Genomic DNA, 19,614 nt, shown 5'->3' with positions numbered 1-19,614 from the left:
CTCTGGGTCCTAACCTTGGTGGACGGTGCTGGCGGCTTCTGTCCCCGCTCTGCTCTGCACCATCCTCATCTTCATGGACCAACAGATCACTGCCGTCATAGTCAACCGGAAGGAGAACAAGCTCAAGGTGTGTCTGTCTGTCTGTCTGTCTGTCTGTCTGTCTGTCTGTCTGTCTGTCTGTCTGTCTGTCTGTCTGTCTGTCTGTCTGTCTGTCTGTCCGTCCATCCACTGCCGTCATAGTCAACCGGAAGGAGAACAAACTCAAGGTTAGGATGAAATGATAGTTACAAGGTGGACTCAGTGATTCTGGAGAACGCTTTCTTGTTGTCAAAATCAGTGAATATCTCCTCATGATCCACTACCTGTCTGTACTGTGTGTGCACTGAAAAAAAAATGAGGCAACTGTGGCTCAGTTGGTAGAGCGGGTCGGCTGATGATCAAAGGGTTGGAGGTTCGATCCCCGCCCTGCCACCTGTGTCATGGTTGTTGTGTCCTTGGGCAAGACACTTCACCCACCTTGCCTCGTGTGAATGTTGATAGTTAGCCTGCTATCGGTGTATGAATGTGTGTGTGTGAATGGTAACGTGGGAAAGGAAAACAGGTCTCCCTTGAAAAAGAGTCTTCGGTCTGAATGGGATTTACAGTGTTTATATACAGCCTAGACTTTGTAAACCGGCATGTTGCTAGCTACAGTGGGCCCCTTTTGTTTACATACACTTTGTTTTGAATACCAGTTTACAGAGCCTAGGCTGTGTATTAACAATATCTTTTTCAAAAACAAGGTTGGGACCACTTTACAGGACTTAAATGCATTACAACTAAACAGTATAAAAGCAAAACACTGTTGTTATCATGCCAGGCCAATAGGTGGCAATAGTGTGTCTGAAATACAAGTTGCTGTGTATGATCTGGTTGGTCTTAAAGGTGCTGTTCATTTTTTTTTTTTTTTTTTTTTTTTTTTACCTTTATTTATACAGGTAAATCCCATTGAGTCTGAAGACTCTTTTGCAAGGGAGACCTGTTCCCATTTACACGTTACCATTCACACACACACACACACACACACACACACACACACACACACACACACACACACACACGTACACCGATAGCAGGCTAACTATCGACATTCACACGAGGCAAGGTGGGGGAAGTGTCTTGCCCAAGGACACAACAACTATGACACAGGTGGCAGGGCGGGGATCGAACCTCCAACCCTTTGATCATCAGCCGACCTGTTCTACCAACTGAACCACAGTCGCCCATGTACTCTGTGTGTGTTGATTTATTCTGTGTGTGTGTGCATTTCTCTGCATTTGTGTGTTTCATTGTGCGCGTATTTATCTGTATTTATGTGTCTGTCTGTCTGTCTGTCTGTCTGTCTGTCTGTCTGTATTTCTCTTAATGTACTCTCTGTGTGTGTGTTTCCAGAAAGGCTGTGGCTACCACCTGGACCTGCTGATCGTGGCCATCATGCTGGGTGTGTGTTCGGTCATGGGTCTGCCCTGGTTTGTAGCTGCGACGGTTCTCTCCATCTCCCACGTCAACAGCCTGAAACTGGAGTCTTCCTGCGCCGCGCCCGGGGAGCAGCCAAAGTTCTTGGGCATCAGAGAGCAAAGGGTCACTGGCTTCATCATCTTTACCCTCATGGGATGCTCTGTCTTCATGACCTCCGCACTCAAGGTGACATTAATATTTTTTAAATGTATTATTATTATTATTTTTACATTTCTTTAGTCAATAATAATGATTTTTTATTTGTATTTATTTTTTTATTTTTTTTCGATTTATTTTTTTATGTAATACAATACAATGAATATTAGTTCCTACAGTTAACGCCAAATGTTCAAACTCACATTAAAATCTCCTGTCTCTCTCTGTGTCTCCAGTTCATCCCGATGCCGGTCCTGTACGGAGTCTTCCTCTACATGGGAGTGTCCTCTCTCAAAGGCATTCAGGTCTGGCTATAATAAGAGAATAATAGTCATTGTTTGGTTATGTCAGGATTTTAAATACTTTTGATAGCAATAAATACAATAAATCATCGTATACATTTAGGGTATTTCATATCACTTTATGGAGGGAATCGGCGCATATTTAAAGCGATAGTGCCGAACATGGTCACCCCCCCCCCCCCCCCCCCCCCACGACACTGGTGCAGGAGCTCAGAAAAATCTATTTAATACTTTATTTTACACTCTGTATTCCAGTCTTTCCACTGATATCTTGTCTGTCTGTCTGTCTGTGTATCTATCTATTCCAGTTGTTTGACCGTATCAAGCTGTTTGGGATGCCGTCTAAGCACCAGCCCGACCTGATCTACCTGCGCTACGTTCCCCTGTGGAAGGTCCACGTGTTCACCGTGGTCCAGCTCACCTGTCTGGTGGCTCTCTGGGTCATCAAGGCCTCCGCTGCAGCTGTCGTGTTCCCTATGATGGTGAGAGGGAGAGACACACACACCTGCCTGTCTGTCTGTTTGTGTGTGTGTGTCTGTCTGTCTGTCTGTCTGTCTGGTCGAGAGGCACGCACACACAGACAGACAGACAGACAGACAGACAGATGGACAGAAAAAGTACCTTACATCATACATATACAAATCATACATACAGCAGATTAAAAATGCATACAGAAAATCCAAGCAAGACATTCATTTAAACAAAGTGGAAAAAAAAATACTTTAACATAAGAAGTAGGGTCTGTTATTTAAATATCTTCTGAGATTTGTTATCTCTCATAATTTGCAAAATCGATAATTTTTTTTTTTTAACTATTTTGAATTGAGAATAGTTTTTGAATAATTTGTGACCTCGAGAATCTGACTGTAATCTAATGGTGGGGTTATTAAATATTTACACGCCTAATAATAGTGATGTGCGGTGAAGTGGGTCGTTAATAAAGGTCTTTCTCTCGTTACAGGGTGAAGTGGGTCGTTAATAAAGGCCTTTCTCTCGTTACAGGGTGAAGTGGGTCTTTAATAAAGGCCTTTCTCTCATTACAGGTTCTAGCCCTGGTGTTCATCCGTAAGCTGCTAGACTTGTGCTTTGCAAAGCGCGAGCTGAGCTGGTTAGACGACCTCATCCCAGAGAGCAGGAAGAAGAGAGAGGACGACAAGAAGAAGAGGGAGAAGGAGGTGAGCTGTTTTAAGTCCTTTAAAACTAGAACTACTGGGGGCGCCCTTAGCTCAGTTGGTAGGGCGGCCGGGCCGGGCCCAGCAGCAGACCCGGGTTCGATTCCAGCCCGCGGTCGATCTCTGCGTGTCACTCCCCTCTCTGCCCCATTTCACCTCTGTCTTTCTGCACTATCAATAAAAGCATAAAAATTCCCCAAAAAATATCTTTAAAAAAAAAATTGAACTACCGCCTCATGCTTTTATTCCTCCTTGTGCAAAATCTATTGAGTTGACCCTTGAATTAGATTTAACATTTGTGCAAAATTTGAAGAAAATTCCTCAAAGCGTTCTTGAGACATGAGGTCACAGTTACCTTTGAACTCCAAAATGTAATGTACCTAATTTTTCTGTCTGTCTGTCTGTCTGTCTGTCTGTCTGTCTGTCTGTCTGTCTGTCTGTCTGTCTGTCTGTCTGTCTGTCTGTCTGTCTGTCTGTCTGTCTGTCTGTCTGTCTGTCTGTCTGTCTGTGTGTGTAGCACGCTCAGCGGATGCTGGAGGAGGTGGACGATGACCCGCTGTACAACGAAACAAACGCAATCAACTTCCCCATTAAAAGCCTGAAACGGTGAGTAAGTGTGTGTGTGTGTGTGTGTGTGTGTGTGTGTGTGTGTGTGTGTGTGTGTGTGTGTGTGTGTGTGTGTGTGTGTGTGTGTGTGTGTGTGTGTGTGTGTGTGTGTGTGTGTGTGTGTGTGTGTGTGTGTGTGTGTGTGTGTGTGTGTGTGTGTGTGTGTGTGTGTGTGTGTGTGTGTGTGTGTGTGTGTGTGTGTGTGTGTGTGTGAGGACATTTTGTCTGGTTCTCCCTTTGGGACAGGCCTTTAAAGGGCTGTTTGAGGGTTAACACTAGGTTTTAAGGACAGGCCTTTAAAGGGCTGTTTGAGGGTTAACTCTAGGTTTTAAGGTTCAGGTATGAATTAGGTTTATGTTAGGGTTAGTTACTGTAAGGGTTGGGGTTAGGCATTTCGATTTCATGGTAAGGGTTAGGGTACGGGGCTAGGGAATGCATTATGTCAATGAATGTCCTCACAAGTATTGCCATACAAGTGTGTGTGTGTGTGTGTGTGTGTGTGTTTTTTGTGCACTTGTATAACTAATTTTTGTATTTTTATTTTTGTGAGAACCCAATTTGAGTTTTATATCTTAGGAATTACGACCTTTTTGGAAAGTGATTACATTTTGACTGTGTGTGTGTGTGTGTGTGTGTGTGTGTGTGTGTGTGTGTGTGTGTGTGTGTGTGTGTGTGTGTGTGTGTGTGTGTGTGTGTGTGTGTGTGTGTGTGTGTGTGTGTGTGTGTGTGTGTGTGTGTGTGTGTGTGTGTGTAAACAGTGTGGACCCATCCGTGGTGAACATATCAGATGAAATGGCAAAGAGTGGCATCTGGAAATCTATGGACTTAGACGGAAGCAAAGCTCTGAAACGCTGCAACAGGTGAAAAAAATAATAATACTATAAACTTCAACCTTTTCACTAGTCAAAGTCAGAAGTCAAAGTCTTTTTATTGTCAGCTCTGATTATGTGCAAGACAAACATCAGAATAGAAATGGCGTTTATCTCTGGCCCACGGTGCAGTTGGAATGATAAAAAAAAATATATAGAGAGAGTCAAGATAAACATAAACAAAATGTACATAAGATACATTCTAAATACTAAGTAGTGCAAAGGTACTGTACTGGGTGAGGCTCTGTAAACTGGTATGCTGCTAGTTATTGTCTTGCTGCTTGTTTGGCTTTTTTTATTACAAATTGTAAAAGAAAAATGTATTTAATAATTTTTAAATTGAAAAAAACATGCATTTTTTCAACTTTTTTTATATACATGTGTTCATATTTTTTTCCTCATTTTTTTTGTCTTCCAGCCAAGACAAGCTGCCGTGCGTCCAGATAAACGTGGAGAGTCCCAAAGTGGTGGACGCAGAAACATCCCTATGATCCAACAGCTGTGTGTGTGTGTGTGTGTGTGTGTGTGTGTGTGTGTGTGTGTGTGTGTGTGTGTGTGTGTGTGTGTGTGTGTGTGTGTGTGTGTGTGTGTGTGTGTGTGTGTGTGTGTGTGTGTGTGTGTGTGTGTGTGTGTGTGTGTGTGTGTGTGTGTGTGTGTGTGTGTGTGTGTGTGTGTGTGTGTGTGTGTGTGTGATCGATCAATGGACCAATCATAGTGGGCTGCCTGGACCCTCAATCATTTCAAATTTATGTGAAATTTTTGTTTTCGTGTCTAAATTGAAGGCAAGGGTCTACAGAATATTTTTATTTTGAGTGTCATGAAAACCAGACAGTATTCGTTTGCCTATCTTCCAATATGGCCACAATCGACATCATGAATTTTTGAAAAAGGCCTTAATTTTCACAAAAATTTGGATTCTTGTCACTCAAAACTAAATTGTTCTATAGACCCTTAATTTAAATTTTAGAATTGAAAACTAAACTCTCTCATCAACTTGAAAAGAAAAAATCAATTTACCCATAACCGGCCCCTCACCATAAGGCCTGACCTAGCCGAGCTGCTTTCTCTAAAGGGCCAAATGTGAACGTTTTTATTTTTGAATTTTGATTTTTATCATCATTTTATGGTGATTCAAGGACACTCATGGACGCCATTTTGGAGACAGTTTCTTCAGGCTATATTGGTTGGAAGTTGGAAGTGTTGAAACCAAACACACTCACTGGATTGTGCCTAATTTTATAATTTCTTAAACCAAACTGATTATGTGAAAAAAGCACCTGAAGTTTAATTTTTATTGTTTTAAGTGTTTTGAAGATTTTCGTTTCCACGGGACCAAACAAACGAAGGGAGGAGATTTTATTTAATCCATCATGCTGATTTATTAAGTTTATATGTTCGTGTGTGTGTGTGTGTGTGTGTGTGTCTGAATGTGTGTGTGTGTGTGTGTGTGTGTGTGTGTGTGTGTGTGTGTGTGTGTGTGTGTGTGTGTGTGTGTGTGTGTGTGTGTGTGTGTGTGTGTGTGTGTGTGTGTGTGTGTGTGTGTGTGTGTGTGTGTGTGTGTGTGTGTGTCTGAATATGTGTGTGTGTGTGTGTTTGTGATCACCATGCTGCCTGCAGTGGCCGACTGAATAATGAAAAAGCCACCATCATTGTAGTTTCTTCTAAGAATTTCAATAAAATCAGTTTGTTGACGAAAATCTAAGTCTGTTGTACATTTCAATAAAAAAGAAGTTAAAGCTGGGGTGGAGGATTTGGGGAGAACATGGCAGTTGGGATAGAGATTCGAATCCAAATACCTCAACCGCTCCACTTGTTCTCTTTGGTCCCTCCCCTATGGTCCCTCCCTGACACGCTCTACACACCAACAAAGTCGTGCCAAAGCGAATGGACAGTCCCAACAGCAAATAAGAACGGAGAATCGGAACCTCGCTCTGATTGGTCAAAGTGTACAGCTCATGTTAACTTTGACCAATCAGAAATCATATACCCCAGCTTTAAATTAAAAAATGTAATCAATCAATTTTCTCCATATCATGTATTCAAAGCATTAAGTCTAGACACTGTAGATGAATAGGGTTAAAACATTTCTACCTTATAGAAATCATCATGAAACTTTGCCAGTTGATTACTGACATTAAAAAATATATATATTATTACAATTTTTTTTCATAAATGTTTGAATAAATATCAAATTACACAAACTTTATTTTATTTACAAAATGAAAAGTTGCAAATCAGAAAATCTCAAATTTACCACAAAATTATCGACTTCATCAATATACACGAGACAAATTACTCAAAGCAAAATAAATACAAAATCATTCAATGTTTACATGTATAATTCAGGGTTCTATGCTATGCTGTATGGAATTGAATTTCCAAGTCTGGATAATAAAGTGTGGAAAAATATTTGTGTTGTCTGGCTTTAGAACAATGTATTAACATAATAGGCTAACACTGGATTATTATTTTTTCAGTGCACAGACAGGCAGCGGATCTCGAGGAGATATTCACTGATTTTGACAAAGTGGTTTTGAAAACAAGCGTTCTCCAGAATCACTGACTCCACCTTTAACTCGGCAATGATGTTATGCAGTCAGTCATAGTACACAGTGACATTGAGTAGATTATGAAGAGTAATGTAATGTATTATAATGTCATCTTGTTATAATAGATTTCACGAAAATTGTTATAGAAATAAAAGTAATGTTCATGAACCAGCATCAAAGTCAATGAATTGGTATTTTGTACCAATATTGAACATGTTTGAAAGAAACCCAGCCAGCAACAGTACAGTGATATTGAGTAGAATATGAGACATTATGAGTTGTGTGGGATGAGATGGTGTCGGTCAATTCTGATTTGATCGGAACAAAGGAGATATTCACGGATGTTGACAAAGTGATTTTGACAACAAGCGTTCTCCAGAATCACTGACTCCACCTTTAACTCAGCAATGATGTTACGCAGTCATAGTACACAGTTATATTGAGTGGATTATGAATAGTAAGGCTTAGAGGGTTAGAGTTGAGTTGTGTGAGATGAGCTGGTGTCTGTCTGTTCTGGTTTGATCAGAACAAAGTGAAAGTGAAGAGAATCGTCGATAGCAGCAGAGAGACGGAGAGACCAACTCTCTGGGATCCACCTGCAAACAAACAGATACTACTGGTGAGATACACCATATGAAATACTCTGATACATTCCATTCATAACACTTTGATTATTACTGATAGGACTAAGTGAGACTAGTTTGTGAGCAGTACCAATCATTTAAACAGTTATAGCCTGTGTTTAACAGTACAATATGTTAACCCTCTGGTATGATTAGGGAAATAATTAACGTTTGATTCATTTTTACCTAGTGTATAATACATGTAAATATAGTTTTTCTCCAATTTGTTAGTGTCCTGATCAAAACTTCCAAATATTTAAACATTTTGGGGATTTAACTATTTAAATGCCAAAAATACATTCAAAGCTTTAACCCAAAAAAGTGGGATTTAAAAAAAAACAAACACTTTATATATGAAGGTGTATTGAATTCTGAGATCCTATTACTGTGATGTCACAGTAAGAGAAATGTAGGGTTAGACAGAAAACACTCTTTCTGCCTTTTCTCAGGCTAGGATGAACCAATTTCATTTTTTTTTTGCACATTTATACTACATAGGATCTCAGAATTCAATACACCTTCATATTCCAACTGGTGAAGTAGGGCTTTAATGGCCTTAAAGTGATACCAGAGGGTTAAAATAAAAATCAAATGTTATGTAGGAAAATAACAAGCTTCATATCTTTGAAATAACACATTATAAGTAACATAGTCCACCTTTAAAGTAAACATATCGCAGTCACATATTATGTTACTGTGTTGATTAAACATTTAACCCCCAAAAATTGTGTGGAAAAAATATGTATATAAGGCTAAGGCTACATAGTATCCCAGTAATAGTTAGTCACTGTTTCAGAAATATATAAAAATTCCTCGTAGCTACTTTGAAATATCCCAGTAAAAGTACAGCTCCGGAAAAAATGAAGAGACCACTCCAAATGTTCAGTGCCTCTTGTTTTACTCTTTAGAGGCATATGTTTGAGTAGAATGAACATTTTGGCTTTATAATATAAACTACTGACAACATTTCTACCAAATTCACAATAAAAATGTTGTCTTTAAGAGCATTTTCAATAAGTAAAGTAGAGATGAAGATTGAAGAAAAATCCAGACTGGTCTCTTAATTTTTTCCGGGGCTGTATTTCAGTGGTGCAGTACTCATTCTGACCTCTAGGGCGCAGTAGCAGCTCCTGTGTGACGCTGAGTGAGCCGTTGTGAGCCTCTGGTTTGATGTTGAGCAGTTCACACATCAGAGGGTAAACGTGGATGCTGTCGAACGGCTCCGACAGGAAGTTAGTCTTAAAGTCCGGACCGATCGCTCTGAAGATGGTCTTCATGTCCATCTCTCCGCTGTGGTAACCATGGTCACCTTTGTTTACGTACACAATGAGTCGCTGGAGGGGAAACACAAAGAATTCAATTACATTACAAAATATCAGGTCTAGTGTTAAAGTCTGCTACTGCATAAATTATCCTTGGAAACCAGGTCTTAAGTAGTAAAAATAAATGTACGATATGTGAGAATAGCCTAACTTAATATGCCTAACTCTTTTCAGATGCTGTGAAACTAACTCCCTAAGTAACATAGTTAGAATGATTTGGTGGATTTGGGTTCACAGTTTAAAGGGGCTTTAATTGATTACAGTCATGAAAACACCAATTGAAATTAAATCAGCACTACCAGTCAAAAGTTGCAGAACACTTCCATGTTTAATTGCAATGTACACAATTTAAAAAGGTACAGCGTGTCTTTTGGCATCGTCTAGTGGTGAGATTGTAGATGTCAACGCCCAAAGGTAGGGGTTAGCAAGGGAGCGCTGCAATCTTTCACCCGTCCACACTTAATATTCTGATACAACACACTATCCCTTTAAATGTTAATAAACTCACAGAGTTGAGGTTGAACCCCAGGTCTGCGACCATCTATCTATCTATCTATCTATCTATCTATCTATCTATCTATCTATCTATCTATCTATCTATCTATCTATCTATCTATCTATCTATCTATCTATCTATCTATCTATCTATCTATCTATCTGTCTGTGCATAATTTGTTTTTTAAATGAATAAAAATGTTTTCCCTGTGGCCCTAATACCGCGGCTGGCTCATCTCCCCTCTCGGCCCTAACCCTCTCTCTCTCTCTCTCTCTCTCTTTCTCTCTCTCTCTCTCTCTCTCCAGCCCACCTCCCCTCACCGTGGCTGGCTCATCTCGCCTCTGGGCCCTAACCCTCTCTCTCTCTCTCTCTCTCTCTCTCCTAACCCTCTCTCTCTCTCTCTCTCCAGCCCACCTCCCCTCACCGCGGCTGGCTCATCTCGCCTCTGGGTCCTAACCCTCTCTCTCTCTCTCTCCAGCCCACCTCCCCTCACCGTGGCTGGCTCATCTCGCCTCTGGGCCCTAACCCTCTCTCTCTCTCTCTCTCTCCAGCCCACCTCCCCTCACCGCGGCTGGCTCATCTCCCCTCTGGGCCCTAACCCTCTCTCTCTCTCTCCCTCTCTCTCCCTCCTAACCCTCTCTCTCTCTCCTAACCCTCTCTCTCTCTCTCTCTCCTAACCCTCTCTCTCCCTCCTAACCCTCTCTCTCTCTCTCTCTCTCTCCAGCCCACCTCCCCTCACCGTGGCTGGCTCATCTCCCCTCTCGGCCCTAACCCTCTCTCTCTTCTCTCTCTCCCCCCCCTCCTAACCCTCTCTCTCCCTCCTAACCCTCTCTCTCTCTCTCTCTCTCTCCAGCCCACCTCCCCTCACCGTGGCTGGCTCATCTCCCCTCTGGGCCCTAACCCTCTCTCTCTCTCTCTCTCCCTCCTAACCCTCTCTCTCTCTCTCTCTCTCCAGCCCACCTCCCCTCACCGCGGCTGGCTCATCTCCCCTCTGGGCCCTAACCCTCTCTCTCTCTCTCTCTCCCTCCTAACCCTCTCTCTCTCTCTCTCTCTCCAGCCCACCTCCCCTCACCGCGGCTGGCTCATCTCCCCTCTCGGCCCTAACCCTCTCTCTCTCTCTCTCTCTCTCTCTCTCTCTCTTTCTCTCTCTCTCTCTCTCTCTCCAGCCCACCTCCCCTCACCGTGGCTGGCTCATCTCGCCTCTGGGCCCTAACCCTCTCTCTCTCTCTCTCTCTCTCTCTCTCTCCAGCCCACCTCCCCTCACCGCGGCTGGCTCATCTCGCCTCTGGGTCCTAACCCTCTCTCTCTCTCTCTCCAGCCCACCTCCCCTCACCGTGGCTGGCTCATCTCGCCTCTGGGCCCTAACCCTCTCTCTCTCTCTCTCTCTCCAGCCCACCTCCCCTCACCGCGGCTGGCTCATCTCCCCTCTGGGCCCTAACCCTCTCTCTCTCTCTCCCTCTCTCTCCCTCCTAACCCTCTCTCTCTCTCCTAACCCTCTCTCTCTCTCTCTCTCCTAACCCTCTCTCTCCCTCCTAACCCTCTCTCTCTCTCTCTCTCTCTCTCCAGCCCACCTCCCCTCACCGTGGCTGGCTCATCTCCCCTCTCGGCCCTAACCCTCTCTCTCTTCTCTCTCTCCCCCCCCTCCTAACCCTCTCTCTCCCTCCTAACCCTCTCTCTCTCTCTCTCTCTCTCCAGCCCACCTCCCCTCACCGTGGCTGGCTCATCTCCCCTCTGGGCCCTAACCCATGGTGGACGGTGCTGGCGGCTTCTGTCCCCGCTCTGCTCTGCACCATCCTCATCTTCATGGACCAACAGATCACTGCCGTCATAGTCAACCGGAAGGAGAACAAGCTCAAGGTGTGTCTGTCTGTCTGTCTGTCTGTCTGTCTGTCTGTCTGTCTGTCTGTCTGTCTGTCTGTCTGTCTGTCTGTCTGTCCGTCCATCCACTGCCGTCATAGTCAACCGGAAGGAGAACAAACTCAAGGTTAGGATGAAATGATAGTACTTACAAGGTGGAGTCAGTGATTCTGGAGAACGCTTTCTTGTTGTCAAAATCAGTGAATATCTCCTCATGATCCACTACCTGTCTGTACTGTGTGTGCACTGAAAAAAATCCAGTGTTTATATACAGCCTAGACTTTGTAAACCGGCATGTTGCTAGCTACAGTGGGCCCCTTTTGTTTACATACACTTTGTTTTGAATACCAGTTTACAGAGCCTAGGCTGTGTATTAACAATATCTTTTTCAAAAACAAGGTTGGGACCACTTTACAGGACTTAAATGCATTACAATTAAACAGTATAAAAGCAAAACACTGTTGTTATCATGCCAGGCCAATAGGTGGCAATAGTGTGTCTGAAATACAAGTTGCTGTGTATGATCTGGTTGGTCTTAAAGGTGCTGTTCATTTTTTTTTTTTTACCTTTATTTATACAGGTAAATCCCATTGAGTCCGAAGACTCTTTTGCAAGGGAGACCTGTTCCCATTTACACGTTACCATTCACACACACACACACACACACACACCCATACACCGATAGCAGCAGGCTAACTATCGACATTCACACGAGGCAAGGTGGGTGAAGTGTCTTGCCCAAGGACACAACAACTATGACACAGGTGGCAGGGCGGGGATCGAACCTCCAACCCTTTGATCATCAGCCGACCTGCTCTACCAACTGAACCACAGTCGCCCATGTATTCTATGTGTGTGTGCATTTCTCTGCATTTGTGTGTTTCATTGTGCGCGTATTTATCTGTATTTATGTGTATATGTGTGTGTGTGTCTGTCTGTCTGTCTGTCTGTCCATCTGTCTGTCTGTCTGTATGTCTGTCTGTCTGTCTGTCCATCTGTCTGTCTGTCTGTCTCTTTGTGTGTATTTCTCTTAATGTACTCTCTGTGTGTGTGTGTGTGTGTGTGTGTCTGTCTCTTTGTGTGTATTTCTCTTAATGTACTCTGTGTGTGTGTTTCCAGAAAGGCTGTGGCTACCACCTGGACCTGCTGATCGTGGCCATCATGCTGGGTGTGTGTTCGGTCATGGGTCTGCCCTGGTTTGTAGCTGCGACGGTTCTCTCCATCTCCCACGTCAACAGCCTGAAACTGGAGTCTTCCTGCGCCGCGCCCGGGGAGCAGCCAAAGTTCTTGGGCATCAGAGAGCAAAGAGTCACTGGCTTCATCATCTTTACCCTCATGGGATGCTCTGTCTTCATGACCTCCGCACTCAAGGTGACATTAATATTTTTAAATGTATTATTATTATTATTTTTACATTTCTTTAGTCAATAATAATGATTTTTTATTTGTATTTTTTTTTTTTTTTTTTTTTCGATTTATTTTTTTATGTAATACAATACAATGAATATTAGTTCCTACAGTTAACGCCAAATGTTCAAACTCACATTAAAATCTCCTGTCTCTCTCTCTGTGTCTCCAGTTCATCCCGATGCCGGTCCTGTACGGAGTCTTCCTCTACATGGGAGTGTCCTCTCTCAAAGGCATTCAGGTCTGTCTATAATAAGAGAATAATAGTAATTGTTTGGTTATGTTAGGATTTTAAATACTTTTGATCGCAATAAATACAATAAATCATCGTATACATTTAGGGTATTTCAATATCACTTTATGGAGGGAATCGGCGCATATTTAAAGCGATAGTGCCGAACATGGTCACCCCCCCCCCCCCCCCCCCTCGACACTGGTGCAGGAGCTCAGAAAAATCTATTTAATACTTTATTTTACACTCTGTATTCCAGTCTTTCCACTGATATCTTGTCTGTCTGTCTGTCTGTGTATCTATCTATTCCAGTTGTTTGACCGTATCAAGCTGTTTGGGATGCCCTCTAAGCACCAGCCCGACCTGATCTACCTGCGCTACGTTCCCCTGTGGAAGGTCCATGTGTTCACCGTGGTCCAGCTCACCTGTCTGGTGGCTCTCTGGGTCATCAAGGCCTCCGCTGCAGCTGTGGTGTTCCCTATGATGGTGAGAGGGAGAGACACACACACCTGTCTATCTGCCTGTGTTTGTGTCTGTCTGTCTGTCTGTCTGTCTGTCTGTCTGTGTCTGCGTGTCTGTCTGTCTGTCTGTCTGTCTGTGTCTGCCTGCCTGTCTGTCTGGTCGCTCTTTGGGTCATCAAGGCCTCCGCTGCAGCCGTGGTGTTCCCTATGATGGTGAGACACACACACCTGTCTGTCTGTCTGTCTGTCTGGTCGAGAGGCACGCACAGACACACAGACAGACAGACAGACAGACAGACAGACAGAGGGACAGAAAAAGTACCTTACATCATACATATACATCATACATACAGCAGATTAAAAATGCATACAGAAAATCCAAGCAAAACAACAAGACATTCATTTAAACAAAGTTGTTCAGTGAAAAAAAAAACTTTAACATAAGAAGTAGGGTCTGTTATTTAAATATATTCTGAGATTTGTTATCTCTCATAATTTGCAAAATCGATAATTTTTTTTTTTTTAACTATTTTGAATTGAGAATAGTTTTTGAATAATTTGTGACCCCGAGAATCTGACTGTAATCTAATGGTGGGGTTAAAAACTATTTACACGCCTAATAATAGTGATTTGCGGTGAAGTGGGTCTTTAATAAAGGCCTTTCTCTCGTTACAGGGTGAAGTGGGTCTTTAATAAAGGCCTTTCTCTCGTTACAGGGTGAAGTGGGTCTTTAATAAAGGTCTTTCTCTCATTACAGGGTGAAGTGGGTCTTTAATAAAGGTCTTTCTCTCGTTACAGGGTGAAGTGGGTCTTTAATAAAGGTCTTTCTCTCATTGCAGGTTCTAGCCCTGGTGTTCATCCGTAAGCTGCTGGACTTGTGCTTTGCAAAGCGCGAGCTGAGCTGGTTGGACGACCTCATCCCAGAGAGCAGGAAGAAGAGAGAGGACGACAAGAATTCACTCACTCACTCACTCACTCACTCACTCACTCACTCACTCAACTCACTCACCTCACTCCACTCACTCACTCACTCACTCTCAGCTGTTTAAGTCCTTTAAAACTAGAACTACTGGGGGCGCCCTTAGCTCAGTTGGTAGGGCGCCCCCCCCCCCCCCCCCCCCCCCCCCCCCCCCCCCCCCCCCCCCCCCCCCGGGCCCAGCAGCAGAACCGGGTTCGATTCCAGCCCGCGGTCTGTTCTCTGCATGTCACTCCCCTCTCTGCCCCATTTCACCTCTGTCTTTCTGTACTATCAATAAAAGCATAAAAATTCCAAAAAAATATCTTAAAAAAAAATTGAACTACCGCCTCATGCTTTTATTCCTCCTTATGCAAAATCTATTGAGTTGACCCTTGAATTAGATTTAACATTTGTGCAAAGTTTGAAGAAAATTCCTCAAAGCGTTCTTGAGACATGAGGTCACAGTTACCTTTGAACTCCAAAATGTAATGTACCTAATTTTTCTCTGTCTGTCTGTCTGTCTGTCTGTCTGTCTGTCTGTCTGTCTGTCTGTCTGTCTGTCTGTCTGTCTGTGTGTGTAGCACGCTCAGCGGATGCTGGAGGAGGTGGACGATGACCCGCTGTACAACGAAACAAACGCAATCAACTTCCCCATTAAAAGCCTGAAACGGTGAGTAAGAGTGTGTGTGTGTGTGTGTGTGTGTCTGTGTGTGTGTGTGTGTGAGTGTGTGAGTGTGTGTGTGTGTGTGAGTGTGTGAGGACATTTTGTCTGGTTCTCCATTTGGGACAGGCCTTTAAAGGGCTGTTTGAGGGTTAACACTAGGTTTTAAGGACAGGCCTTTAAAGGGCTGTTTGAGGGTTAACACTAGGTTTTAAGGACAGGCCTTTAAAGGGCTGTTTGAGGGTTAACTCTAGGTTTTAAGGTTCAGGTATGAATTAGGTTTATGTTAGGGTTAGTTAGTGTAAGGGTTGGGGTTAGGCATTTCGATTTCATGGTAAGGGTTAGGGTACGGGGCTAGGGAATGCATTACGTCAATGATTGTCCTCACAAGTATTGCCATACAAATGTGTGTGTGTGTGTGTGTGTGTGTGTGTGTGTGTGTGTGTGTGTGTGTGTGTGTGTGTGTGTGTGTGTGTGTGTGTGTGTGTGTGTGTGTGTGTGTGTGTGTGTGTGTGTGTGTGTGTGTGTGTGTGTGTGTGTGTACTTGTATAACACATTTTTGTATTTTTATTTTTGTGAGAACCCAATTTGAGTTTTATACCTTAGGAATTACGACCTTTTTGGAAAGTGATTACATTTTGACTGTGTGTGTGTGTGTGTGTGCGTGCGTGCGTGTGTGTGTGTGTGTGTAAACAGTGTGGACCCATCCGTGGTGAACATATCAGATGAAATGGCAAAGAGTGGCATCTGGAAATCTATGGACTTAGACGGAAGCAAAGCTCTGAAACGCTGCAACAGGTGAAAGAAAAAATACTATAAACTTCAACCTTTTCATTAGTCAAAGTCAGAAGTCAAAGTCTTTTTATTGTCAGCTCTGATTATGTGCAAGACAGACATCAGAATAGAAATGGCGTTTATCTCTGGCCCACAGTGCAGTTGGAACGATAAAATATATATACAGTCCCCTCCAAAAGTTTTGTGATGTCAATGGGTCACAGGCTTGATGCAGTTATTGCAAGCAAAGTATTTGCGACAAAATATTACGGTTTATTCACTTTAATTTACTTTAAGTCTATCTGTTCCAATACTTTTGCTTGCCCAAAAATATTGTGTTCTTTTTCCAAAAATTATATCTTCTCAGTTGTGTATCAGATCCAGATGTGAATACCTGGAAATGAAAGCTGAAATGTTGAGCTATTGTCTCATATTCATCTTTTGGTGTCAAACCCAAATGTTTCCAGTCTACGGCAAAAATAAAGGAATTGGCCTCACTGTTCCGATACTTATGGAGGGGACTGTATATATATATATATATATATAGAGAGAGAGAGAGAGTCAAGATAAACATAAACAAAATGTACATAAGATAAATTCTAAATACTAAGTAGTGCAAAGGTACTGTACTGGGTGAGGCTCTGTAAACTGGTATGCTGATAGTTATTGTCTTGCTGCTTGTTTGGCTTTTTTATTACAAATTGTAAAAAAATAAATTAATTTAATAATTTTTAAGTTGAAAAAAACATGCATTTTTTTCAACTTTTTTATATACCGTACTTTTCGGACTACAAGCCGCGACTTTTTTCAACTGAAACTGAAACTTTAACTTTTTTTTTTTTTTTTTTTTTTTTTTCAACTTTAACTCTATGGGCTCTATGACCTGTCCGCGCCCACCTTTAAGTGGTGGGCTCCAGCATGGGCTCCAGCTGTGAAAGCTGGAGGCCGGAAAAGAGTGAGACAGGTGGTAAGAGAGACAGAACGAGAGCGAGACAGTTTGCGCAAGGGAAGTTATGGAAAAGAAACGTAGACATGCATATGATGCAGCTTTTAAGTTAAAGGCAATCAATCTGGCTGTAAAAGAAGGCAATAGAGCTGCTGCACGTAGTCTTGCCATAAACGAGTCAATGGTGAGACGTTGGAGATGCCAGCGGGATGAACTGTCTCAATGCAAAAAGTCTAGAAAAGCTTTCAGAGGTTATAAACGCAGATGGCCCGAACTTGAAGACTGTCTTGAAGATTGGTTGAACACACAGCGAGCAGACGGCCGAGGTGTTTCCACCGTGCAGATTCGACTGAAAGCTAAAACAGTCGCCACCGAACTGAAAATTGAAAATTTTACAGGAGGACCATCCTGGTGTTTCAGATTCATGAAACGAACGGGACTGTCCATCAGGGTGCGGACGACTGTGTGTCAGCAACTCCCTCCCGACTACCAGGAAAAAATAACAAACTTCGGCGAATTCACTCAAAGAAAGATAGAGGAATATTCCATCGGACCGGCCCAGATCATAAATATGGATGAAGTGCCTTTGACATTTGACCTGCCTCTCAGTAGGACTGTTAACAAGAAAGGTGAATCGTCTATCACGTTGAGAACCACTGGCCACGAGAGAACGAATTTCACTTGTGTTCTTGCCTGCACAGCATCTGGATTAAAGCTTCCGCCAATGGTGATTTTTAAACGGATTACAATGCCAAAAGAACAGATCCCGAACGGCATCTCCGTAAAAGTCAACAAGAAAGGGTGGATGATGGAAAGCGTAATGAAGGAGTGGCTGAATGAGTGCTACGTCAAGCGCCCTGGAGGATTCTTTCGCAAAAAAAAAAGCTTTGCTCGTTTTGGACAGCATGAGGGCACATATTACAGATTCTGTTAAAGCAGCCATCAAGAGCTTAAACTCGATTCCAGCTGTGATTCCTGGGGGCACAACGAAGCATCTGCAGCCACTCGACATCAGTGTCAATCGTGCGTTCAAAGTGGCACTACGCGTTCAGTGGGAGGTGTGGATGACTAGCGGCGATAAATCATTCACCAAAACTGGTCGCATGCGAAAAGCAACTTTCGCTCAAGTTTGCAAGTGGATCCTGATAGCGTGGAGGAGTGTCAAAACATCCACGATCACCAACGGGTTCCGAAAGGCTGGACTGCTGCGTGATGAAGAGGAGGACGCCGCCACAGGCTCAGCTGAGGCCATCCTGAGCCTGTTCGTTTCCGACAGTGAAGAAGAGGAGTTCGTTGGTTTTGAGAGCGACAACGAAGGAGAGAGGAGAGAGGCTGACGAAGCCATCCTGAGCCTGTTCGTTTCCGACACTGAAGATGAGGACTTTGGTGGTTTTAGTACGCAGGAAGAAGACGGAGATGAGGATGAATGACTTGACTTTTCTGGTTACAGCTGTGTACTGCACCTTAGCCTAAAAGATGAAGACGAGGATTAATGACTTTTCTGGTAGGCTGATTACCGTATAGGGATATATTTTAAGCAGCCGTGTTGCTGCAACTTTAGGCTTACGCGCTTACTGTCGTGTTACAGGCACTTTATTTTGCACTTTAAAAAAAAGACATTTAATTTAGCCATTGATGTTGCCTCGTCAAGCGCTGTAAGCTTTGTTTTTTGTTATGTTATTATTACTGTAGGCTATAATGTAGATCAGTGGTTTAAACCACTGCTGTAGCCTAGATCACTGCCGGTAGGCCTATGTGCGCTGGGAGCGCACGTTTAAGTTTGAAACTTGAAAAGTTTACAGTACAGTTTACACAGCACAGTATATGTTCTGTAGCTACTATTGCACTAAATGGTAACACTTGAGTACGTTATGCAAATATGCAGCTTGTTTGTTGAAATGTTAATAAATGGGAGCATCTCAAGCAGCCATCTCTGTCCCGACAATCCCCTCTGTGCACGAGCTCTTAGCGGCTTATACCCCCGTGCGCTTTATAGTCCGGAAAGTACGGTACATGTGTTCATATTTCTTTCCTATTTTTTTTTTGTCTTCCAGCCAAGACAAGCTGCCGTGCGTCCAGATAAACGTGGAGAGTCCCAAAGTGGTGGACGCAGAAACATCCCTATGATCCAACAGCTGTGTGTGTGTGTGTGTGTGTGTGTGTGTGTGTGTGTGTGTGTGTGTGTGTGTGTGTGTGTGTGTGTGTGTGTGTGTGTGTGTGTGTGTGTGTGTGTGTGTGTGTGTGTGTGTGTGCGTGCGTGCGTGCGTGCGTGCGTGCGTGCGTGCGTGCGTGCGTGCGTGCGTGCGTGCGTGCGTGCGTGCGTGCGTGCGTGCGTGCGTGCGTGCGTGCGTGCGTGCGTGCGTGCGTGCGTGCGTGCGTGCGTGCGTGCGTGCGTGCGTGCGTGATCAATGGACCAATCATAGTGGGCTGCCTGGACCCTCAATCATTTCAAATTTATGTGAAATTTTTGTTTTCATGTCTAAATTGAGGGCAAGGGTCTACAGAATATTTTTATTTTGAGTGTCATGAAAACCAGACAGTATTCGTTTGCCTATCTTCCAATATGGCCACAATCGACATCATGAATTTTTGAAAAAGGCCTTCATTTTCACAAAAATTTGGTTTCTTGACACCCAAACCAAACTTGTTCTATAGACCCTTAATTTAAATGTTAGAACTGAAAACTGATCTCTCTCATCAACTTGAAAAGAAAAAATCAATTTACC

The 19,614-nt window shown here is 43.3% G+C and overlaps 2 protein-coding genes and 1 pseudogene across 3 annotated transcripts in view; all 3 read left to right on the top strand.

Moving 5' to 3' along the window:
* Window positions 1-6,268, top strand: part of LOC307270251 (sodium bicarbonate cotransporter 3-like) — a 49,750-nt pseudogene extending 43,482 nt beyond the window's left edge. The window contains exons 19-26 of the transcript XR_013845628.1: window positions 1-127; window positions 1,432-1,683; window positions 1,890-1,958; window positions 2,264-2,437; window positions 2,999-3,130; window positions 3,645-3,733; window positions 4,492-4,593; window positions 5,021-6,268. The exon at window positions 1-127 is cut by the window's left edge and continues 34 nt beyond it. The product of XR_013845628.1 is annotated as a sodium bicarbonate cotransporter 3-like (transcript). The remainder of the gene's footprint in view (window positions 128-1,431; window positions 1,684-1,889; window positions 1,959-2,263; window positions 2,438-2,998; window positions 3,131-3,644; window positions 3,734-4,491; window positions 4,594-5,020) is intronic.
* Window positions 6,269-11,322: 5,054 nt separating this feature from the next.
* Window positions 11,323-14,964, top strand: LOC307270153 (sodium bicarbonate cotransporter 3-like; the record flags this gene model as incomplete). Its single annotated transcript, XM_080053321.1, has 6 exons — window positions 11,323-11,449; window positions 12,569-12,820; window positions 13,029-13,097; window positions 13,401-13,574; window positions 14,389-14,453; window positions 14,949-14,964. Exons 1-6 carry the CDS (start codon window positions 11,396-11,398, stop codon window positions 14,962-14,964), a joined length of 630 nt encoding a protein of 209 aa, XP_079909447.1. The 5' UTR covers window positions 11,323-11,395.
* Window positions 14,965-15,097: 133 nt separating this feature from the next.
* On the top strand, window positions 15,098-19,015 carry LOC307270252 (sodium bicarbonate cotransporter 3-like; the record flags this gene model as incomplete). The annotated part of the gene is made up of 3 exons (XM_080053443.1): window positions 15,098-15,177; window positions 15,865-15,966; window positions 18,943-19,015. Exons 1-3 carry the CDS (start codon window positions 15,101-15,103, stop codon window positions 19,013-19,015), a joined length of 252 nt encoding a protein of 83 aa, XP_079909569.1. The 5' UTR covers window positions 15,098-15,100.
* Between the last annotated feature and the right edge of the window lie 599 nt (window positions 19,016-19,614).

Source organism: Ammodytes marinus, assembly GCF_949987685.1.
Source record: "Ammodytes marinus genome assembly, chromosome: 25".
Taxonomy (NCBI): Eukaryota; Metazoa; Chordata; class Actinopteri; order Uranoscopiformes; family Ammodytidae; genus Ammodytes; species Ammodytes marinus.
Note: the sequence above shows the minus strand (reverse complement) of the source record. Positions and strands in the feature narration are given on the sequence as shown.